Source organism: Gymnoscopelus braueri (genome assembly GCF_963280865.1).
Source record: "Gymnoscopelus braueri genome assembly, chromosome: 15".
Lineage (NCBI taxonomy): Eukaryota > Metazoa > Chordata > Actinopteri > Myctophiformes > Myctophidae > Gymnoscopelus > Gymnoscopelus braueri.
This window is the reverse complement of record NC_137620.1, coordinates 3,357,836-3,367,239: the sequence shown is the minus strand read 5'-3', so window position 1 is coordinate 3,367,239 and position 9,404 is coordinate 3,357,836. Positions and strand designations below refer to the sequence as shown.

At 40.7% G+C, this 9,404-nt stretch overlaps 1 protein-coding gene across 1 annotated transcript; it reads left to right on the top strand.

Annotated features, from left to right (window-relative positions):
- Nucleotides 1–1,109: 1,109 nt before the first annotated feature.
- On the top strand, nucleotides 1,110–8,565 carry serpine1 (serpin peptidase inhibitor, clade E (nexin, plasminogen activator inhibitor type 1), member 1). Its single transcript, XM_080451977.1, has 9 exons — nucleotides 1,110–1,249; nucleotides 4,035–4,282; nucleotides 4,812–5,036; nucleotides 5,436–5,630; nucleotides 5,933–6,131; nucleotides 6,549–6,649; nucleotides 7,013–7,099; nucleotides 7,476–7,559; nucleotides 7,746–8,565. Exons 2-9 carry the CDS (start codon nucleotides 4,036–4,038, stop codon nucleotides 7,790–7,792), a joined length of 1,185 nt encoding a protein of 394 aa, XP_080308103.1. The 5' UTR covers nucleotides 1,110–1,249; nucleotide 4,035; the 3' UTR covers nucleotides 7,793–8,565.
- The last annotated feature ends 839 nt before the right edge of the window (nucleotides 8,566–9,404 follow it).

The window sequence follows — 9,404 nt, the reverse complement described above, 5'->3', positions numbered from 1 at the left end:
CTTGACTCGCAGTTATGACCTGGGCAAAGCTTTGTGTATAAGATTCAACACTAAATGAGCCGTACAGACTTAAAGCTGTAATCTGTAAGGTTTAGATCCGTTAGTCTCCCAACAGAAGAGAGGTAATCTGCAGTAGTGTCCAATCCAGTGTGCTGTGTCTGTCTGCTTCACATCACTTATTGACACTGTCCACCAGTGGGTGTTGAAATGTTTCAGTTGAAGAGAGGATAGACCACCTCCAACCACTGCACAATGTGCTAGTCATATTATCAAATTAAGTGCAGGATCTTTTTTTTTCTTTTTTCTTGTAAGATAAATTATATTTGTTTAGCTTCTATGTTTCCTCGAATACAAAGAAAAGTAGTAAATCAAGCAAAAAGGTCAAAGGTCAAAAGGTCAAAGGTCAAACAGTCAAATTTCATTTGACTGTCTCTTGACTAAGTATTTAGGTGTCTGGAAGCAGGTGAATGCTGACCTCTTGTGTTCATGCAGAACATGCGGTTCACTCAAAGTTTGTTATACAAAAGGCAAGACACTATGTGGCTGTGCCATGGTGGAAAAAGTACTCAAATGTTTTACTTTTATCAATACAATCAATCAATGCATTGTAGTAACACTATGTTACAGGTAAAAGTCCGGAATTCAAAATTATTGAAAATTATTGAAAATCGGAAATACTCCGGTAAAGTAAGAATACCTCCAAATTTTACTTAAGTACAGAACTTGAGTAAATGTACTTAGTTACTTTACGCCACTGCAATGTGGTCTCTGTTTAATACAATGTGTACTGTGAAGGGCATGTTAAAGAGCAACATACAGTACAGCTGACAAGATGTCACAAAAATGTGTGTTATTTAATTATAAGTAACACATTCAGAAATGCTGTAATTGACTCATTTCTGTACAGTACACCACATGTCTTTGCACATCTGTTGCCTTCACCCCTTATTGCTACCGTTTCCATAGCAACTGCATCACTGTTTCATTTTGTCATGGTAACAACATTTGAGTGTGTGAGTGGGAGGGCCAGTGGGAGGGGCAGTAGAACAACATGCTCCAACCATGTGTCTCCACCTCTATATAAAGAGAGGAGCTCCGTTAGTTCTTCACTTTAAACCGGTGTTAACACTGTACAAGACCAGGAACATCAGGAGACTCTCAACTACTACTACATCAACTACCACAACTCCTCAACTCCTTATTTAATTACACTTTCAAACTTCTGACTTCAAACACTTCAACTTACAAGGTAAGGATTTATATCTGAACTGAATTTCTCAAAACATTGTTATCCTCACAATGCCAGTTTAGAAAATGCTCAAAATATATTCTTACAGGATGCAAATTTCAACAAAGCTCCCTGTAAATATCTTGTAGAACTTTGTCAGAGCAAAGAGAAATGTTGGAAGATACAGTATATAGGCTATATCTTTGATTGTCTGTGTGACTAAGTTCAGGAGTGAGTTGATTAGTTGCATAACACCTTTTTCCAGAAATGAATGATCCATGATTCATTCACTGTATTATCACAGGTTTGGTATTTGTTTTAAAATAGTCACACAGTTATTAGGATAAACGACAGTAGTGAATGGAAATAGTGATGCAACAGTATGCTACTGCTGTAGAATCACATCTGTTGAATATGCTGTCTGGTACCTTTTAATTCATTCATTCATAGCAATACATAAGCTTGTTGATGGCTATTTTTAGTATGCTATTTTTTTATGTCTGAATTTCATTTCATTTTACATTCAAATTATATTTTAAAGTTTTCTGTGAAAAATACATTTGAAATTATTGCATTTTTTTTTTAATTATTTGTAAACTGTCACCTAAAATGACATGCTCATATAGGATGCTAGGTTTAAAGTGGTCAACTTCAGCTCAGAAACTGCAGTGTCTGTAACTTCTGTGTAGTCAGTGGTTTCAGTGTCAGTGAAAGGGGTCTTGTACCATGATGGGTGTGAGCTAGGTTATGCAAACAGAGGCCTGTGGCCACAGTGAACCACCTCTGTGATGCTGTCTCTATGTAGAGACAGCATGTAGCATGGATACGCTATTGATGTATGCAGTGGAAAAGTAGGAACGTATGGCCTTAGTGACTCACTTCCAGTAAGCACATAGGCGTCCACAGCCAGGCGTGTCTCACACACACACACACACACACACACACACACACACACGCACGCATGCACGTACCTTCTCCGAGTTGGTCCAAAATTGGCAGCTGGTGCTTGTTATGTCTCCCTCCCCTTATTTGTAGCTGTAACTGTCTACAATGTGAGGCATTTAGCAGTCTACTGTCTGCCAGTGCCAAGATATTATATCAGTGCCAAGGTCTGCATTCAGTTCCAAGGCCTGGAATTGGAATCATCCTAGTCTTGCGTAACCAGACAATCTGAGATCTCCACCTACTGATAGGCCTACCTCTGGTGACATCTATATTCAATGAATGGACTAAAACTGGATGGAAACCATTCTTGAAAATTTAAATGAATAACAGCATCGCAGAACCAATGCAAATACTTCAGGGTGATCCTTCATATTGGGACGGTACTACTACTGGGATTGGTTTTTCGAAGCAGTGGGCGTAGGTTTGATAGGTATTATGCAAGCTTCTCATAGTTGGAGAGCTAAGCTAGAACTGCTGTCCTCTCTGTTGCTCATGCCTTCTTCCAGGCCTTCTGAGGCAAAACTTGTTCTAAACCTGACAACGTACAGTGATGTATAGGGGAATATTGCACTTTAAAAAACAAAAAAGGGATTTGTAGAGGGGATGGTAAACTCACTAGTCTGTGGTCTTTGGGGAGATCATTCCAAAGCCTGAAGGCCAAGATGAAACATAATACATGGCCTACACCGCAAAATCCTCAGTGTTGATTTAACTCTTAAGAGTGTACACGATGGAAACAAATGGATCCTTACAGGTCCATTTGGAAACAAATGGATCCTTACAGGTCCATTTGTTTCCATTTGTAAACTCTTAGGAGTTGGATCGACACGGAGGCTTTAACTGTGCATGATGTTTGCTGAAATGTATTGTGAGTCAGTATTATCTGGTTTATTTATTATTGAGCAACTCAAAATCTCAATGACACCATTTAGTTTTTTCCACCATTCAGAAAGTTTGTTTTCAATTTCAGAACGTTTGAAGCATTTTTGTTGGTGCAGCACAGCAGAAAATGTGCCAGCTCTTTTTACTGAAGTTGACAAGTCAGCAACCAACCCATGTATTATTTCGGTGAAAATTGTAGTGTCTTAGAATAACTTCTTGGGTTAACAGCTTCCTTGCACAGTAGATTATACTCATCTACAGCATATTTAGCATATTTAGCACAGCCTCAGCTGTATGTTAAAACTATATTTAGATGATTGTGGCTGATGTCTTTTTCCATGTTTCAGCAGAGATAGAGCCATAGAGGCAAATCAAACAGGAAGCTTTGTGTGGTTCTACTCAGATATGTGACTGTGCGTCCTACTGACTCTAGAAAGAATACCACGCTCAACATATACCAGTGGTTCTCAACCTTTTTGTGGATCAGGGCCCACATGGAAATCTCAAAAGGATTTCGCAGCCCACCCATCTGAAGATGGACGTGTGCATTTTTAGAGCATTTATTTGAATGATCGATCAATCGATTTGTGTTCCAGCTTGGATCAGTGGAACTAACGTAGTAGACTTTAAGTTCCTATTTATCGGTATTGCAATGAAAACATTTTCAAGGTTTTAACCCATTACGACCTGAGGCCGATTCTACAAATACCTTTTAAATCAGTAGTTCTCACACTTTCAAGATTTTTCGAAAAATGCTAAAAAACAGCAGATTTACAAGCTCGTAGTGAGCTTGTAGATCTGCTGTTTTTGGAATAGCCAACGCTAAAATCTAAAATAACACAGATGGTTTCCCGGTTTTAATGGGTTAAAATCTTCGTCTTTTGCCAATTATTTGGGCACCGGCCCACAAGTTGTTGCGAATCGCTGCTCTCGAAACAATACTAACCTCAACATATATATACTCTTCTCTCTTTCCCAGGATGCTTTGCGTGTACGTGTTCCTCTTCATGTCCCTGAGCGGAGCAGGGCTCGGCAGCCTCCTGCAGGAGAGACAGACAGACTTCGGACTGCGGGTGTTCTCCGAGCTGGTGCAGATCTCGGCGTCCAAGGGAGAGAACCTGGCCTTCTCCCCCTACGGCGTGGCCTCCGTCATGGGCATGGCCCAGCTGGGCGCCGGGGGGAACACCCACCGGGCCTTGACCGCCGCCATGGGCTTCACTCTGCAAGGTATATACCGGCCGGCTCCTGATATCATATTTAAGTTATACGTTCCAGATTACATTTTGACAGTATATTGCATTAACCACAGAAACCCTGTACGACGTTTACGTGGTTGACCGGAGTCCCTCTCAGTGATTTTTATGTTTTCACTCTACATTAAATATGTTTGCAGAAAATAGCTGATCTACAAGCTCACAATGCATCACAATGTGACACATTGTGAGCTTGTAGATTGCCTATTTTCTGTGAAGGTTTTTTCCACAATATGAATGCTGGTTTAAGTGGTTCTTTCAAATTTCCCCAAATCTGTGAAATAATGCAAAAACGTAAAAAATTATCCAAATTTGCAAAGAAATTCAAAAATAGGAGATCTACAAGAGCACAATGTGTCGCACCACTATGTGTTGTGAGCTTGTAAAACGCCTGTTTTTACTCATCGTATGACTAATTATGTAAGGGCTTAAGTGGTTAAATACCACACTGTATGTTGTTTCCGATGATTCATCGTTACATTATGTCCTTCTCTCCCGTCCAGAGCGTGGGATGTCTCGGCAGCAGCGTCTGCTCCAGCGCGATGTGTCCAGCGAGGACGGCGTGGAGGTGGCGAGCGGCGTGATGGTGGAGAGGAAGATGAGCCTGGAGAAGAGCTACCGCAGGTCGCTGATGAAGGCCTTCCAGGGCGAGCCGCACCAGGTGGACTTCGCCCGGCCAGAGCAGGCCCTCGCCGTCATCAACGCCTGGGTCTCTGATCACACCGCAGGTACTTGGACGACGTGACCCCGATGACCTTTCCCTGGTTAACTATGATGGAAGAACTTGCTGGTTCATAGCAGACAAATATTTATTTTCCTGGTGTGAACCAGCCACCTGCATAAAATGTCTTTATGAAAAATACACTTATCGAGAAATAGTTACTGTTTTTGTGATATGCATTTTAGACGCCCCATCTACAGTATATGCTGTACCGGCTCTATATGCTGTACCGGCTCTCTAGACTAGAGTCTTATCTTCATTTTAACATCAAGATTGAATATTAAAGATGAACTCTATTGTTCTACAAAGTCGGAAAATTGGATCTCAAGGAGTGTAAGTGCTTCAGCGTTTGAATTGTCCGTTAGAATTCCCTCACTAATCTTCTTTATTCTTTGTTTTTTTGCAGGCATCATCCCGGAGTTCCTGACCTCTGGAGCCCTGACTGACCAGACCCGTATGGTCATCCTGAACGCCCTCCACTTCCAGGGCCTGTGGAAGGTGCCCTTTGAACCCAGGCTGACCCAGGAGAGGATGTTCCACTGTGCCAACGGCAGCTCCGTGCCCGTTCCCATGATGAGTCTCACCAACAGCTTCAACGTCGGTAGGTCAACTGAGTCCTTCCAAGTCAAGCACTTTTTATACTAACAGGAGACAAAAGGGATAGCCGAAATACAAATGTACAGCAAATGTACGAGAATACATAACATGTGGTAGAGAACAGGGTTGCTGTGAATGAAAACAATAATAATAATAAAAAATACACTCCATTTCTAGTGTATCTCAGGGTCAACAAATATAACCACTGTAAACATTGTTTTGAGTCCTTTATTATCCACTGTGTGCTTTGTTGAACCCCATTCTAAACTCTCTTTATCCTCTCTCCGGGTTCCCCACAATCAACAGGTGAGTTTGTCTCCGCCGACGGTCTGGACTATGATGTCATCGAGGTTCCCTATGAAGGAGACTCTCTGAGCATGCTCCTGGTGTCTCCCTTCGAGACCTCGGTGCCGGCGAGCGCGCTCATCAAGGAGTTGAGCAGCAAGAGGATAGAGCAGTGGAGGGCCGGGTTCAGGAACCTCAAGCGAGAGCTGTCCCTGCCCAGGTGAGAGAGAGAGAGAGAGAGAGAGAGAGAGAGAGAGAGAGAGAGAGAGAGAGAGAGAGAGAGAGAGAGAGAGAGAGAGAGAGAGAGAGAGAGAGAGAGAGAGAGAGAGAGAGAGAGAGAGAGAGAGAGGGACACGTGTTTGACTTTTGAAGTTCTTTAGTGAAACATGGCTATTAAGTACTGTAGAACATTGGGTATTTTCACAATATTTATCTGTGGAACCAAAAATGTAATGCCTCAACTCCTACATTCCAAGTGCTTATCAAATATGATTATTTGGGGAGGTCACGGCCTGAAAAGATTGAGAACCACTGCAGTAGAAGATTGAGTGTTGTCAAGGGAATCTGGACTGTTGGTCAGAAATGGTATTGGCAGTATGTGTGTCACAGATGATATTAACAGCTTGTGTTTGTGTAGGTTCACCCTGGACACTGATGTGAATCTGAAGGCCGCTCTCACCAACTTGGGCCTGGGAGACATGTTCAACCTGGCTACCGCTGACTTCACACGCATCACCTGTAAGTTCAACTGGCAGATGTCTTTGAAGTGTAATATGAACTTGTGTATACTTGTTAACTCAGATTCAAAATGTCTATCACTTAAAGTTACAATTTGCAAGTGTGCATTGACTCCCTCTCCCGGGGAGAGAGCTAAGGAGAGAGCTTATTGAACGATATACAAACTAAAATAAAGAGGCCGTCATAGCTAGTGTCCAATACAGTGTGACCTCTGCTTCAAATAACGCAGTAAATGCATTGAAGTATTGGTCAATGTTACACTGTGTGCAGTGTACATGTTTATGCCGTTCAGACGGTCAGAGTGATCGGTGTGTGCATGTTCGGGTTACTGTGTATCTAAAGTAGCGTTGCTTGTTTCTACAGCGGAGGAAAGGCTGTGTGTCTCCAAGGTTCTGCAGAGAGTGAAGATCGAGGTGAACGAGGAGGGCACCAAGGGAGCTGCCGCAACAAGTACGACATGCATTCACCTTCTCTTTCATTCTCTCTCTCTCTTTCATATCTTTTTTACTGAGTCAGTTTCGTGTTAGAGTTCAGTTTTTGTTTTAGCTCGTGTTGTGAGTGCATATATAGCCTAAGTAGCTTTGGTTTTAGTTTCTGGAATTGACTAGTTTTAGTTACGTTTTTATCTAGTTTTAGTTTTTCAGGTATTGCGATGAAAGACTTGATTTATAGAAACTTAAGAAATGTAGGATGAAAGAATGCATGACACCACATATGATGGTAAAACAAAGATGATTATACTTGCAATTCTATTTAGTTTTAGTTCGTTTTGCGTTGCTTATTGTTAGTTTTTTAACTTTAGTTTGTAATTGTCTCTCTGCTATAGGTGCCATCATGTTCTCCCGCATGGCTGTGGAGAGGCTCACCATGGACAGACCTTTCCTGTTCCTCATCCAGCACAAAGCCACAGGTGAGACCGTGGAACATGCGACAACTGAATTCAAACAGCTATATTGTTTGTCATTGTCAAAATCCTGAGTGTTGCTGTCATTTAAATTAAGACTGAGGATTTCACCGTATCACATGTACAGTATGATCATGTTACATTGAACTGCAGCATATTAAATGCAAAACCACTGCCCTTCTCCTCCTACAGGTGCTGTTCTGTTCATGGGCCAGGTCAACCAGCCCCAGGAACACTAGCAGCCAATCGGCCGCCACTCGACGCACACCAACAACCGACTCCTATCATTCCATTGGCGGTGTCCGCTGCCAGTCAAACTTGCTACTGAGACTTGAACGTGACAAAAAAAAAATTCCCTGACTGACTCAAGAGTGTATTGATAATGCTTTGTCTATGTTAAAGCTGCAATCCGTAAATGTCATGTCCTACCCATGGATTTGAACCGTTCCCAGCACCAGGGTCTAAACGTCTCTATGGAAGAGTAGGGAGACCAAGTTATATAGTATTACCATACTCTATCATACAGAATGGTCAAAATATCATTTATTAATTGAAATACGTTCCGGATTGCAGCTTTAATGAGATAAAGACACGTGTTTGACATGAGAGAATAACAGAGAAAAGATACAGTATTTCTCGGTTGTATGTATGTTACTAATTTATTTCTTTTGATGGGTTATGGTTGACAAGATGGAAATTATATGAAGGAAATTGAAAAGAAAATGACATTGTTTACCATTTTCTGAACTCGGAGGCACTGATGCATATTTGACAGTATGCAAATACAGGTCATTCTTTAACGAGGAAAAACACTTGTAAAATGCACCTTTATGGCTGCTTGACTGTTGAAAAAACGTTTGCAGGTTATGATGTTGACATAAAAAATGTATTTTGTTTTCTATTTTTACAATGTTTGTCTCATTATTTCTTTATCGTTGCAAATATACAGTTGTATTTTTTACAATATTTATATATTTATTAAAAAAATAAAAACATGTTTTTACAAAAGCCATATACTCCTTGTGATTACTTTTATGATAACCTATCAACTATATCAAACTGTAGTGTAGTATACCATACTGTATACCATACTAGTACAATGGTAGGCCCAGGACTTTTTTGTGTTATTCTTTTAGCCTTCATGACTGTACCATGTGCTGTTTACATTTCTGATATAACCACGGCACTTGCCTCGATATTTTAGATATAACCATGGTACATACCATGGTACCTCAGATATAACCAGTGGTGGGAAAAGTACTCACATTTTTTACTGAAGTGAAAGTATCAATGCTGCAATGTAGAAATATTCCGTTACAAGTAAAAGTCCGGAGTTCAAAATGTACTTGAGTAAAAGTACAAAAGTATTGGCATTAGAATGTACTTAAAGTACCAAAAGTAAAAGTACTCATCATGCAGAATGTCCCATTTCACAAGTTAAAAAAAAGTTTAAATAGCAGATCTACAAGCTCACAATGCATCGCCTCGCGACACATTGTGAGCTTATAGATCGGCTATTTTCAAATGGCCAAAATATATATATAGGGCTGAAGTGTGTATGTTTTGTAATAATAATCAATATCTACTTGTAAAGTAACTAGTAACTCAAGTTTTCAAATAATTGTAGAGGAGTAAAAGTACAATATTTGCCTCTGAGATGTAGTGGAGTAGAAGTACTGAAACTTGGAAATACTCCCAGTAAAAAATACCTCAAAACTGCACTTAAGTACAGTACTTTACACCACTGGATATAACCATGGTACATACCATGGTACCTCAGATATAACCATGGTACATAACACGGTATCGTAGACATAACCATTTATTGACATTGTCCACCAGTGGGTGTTG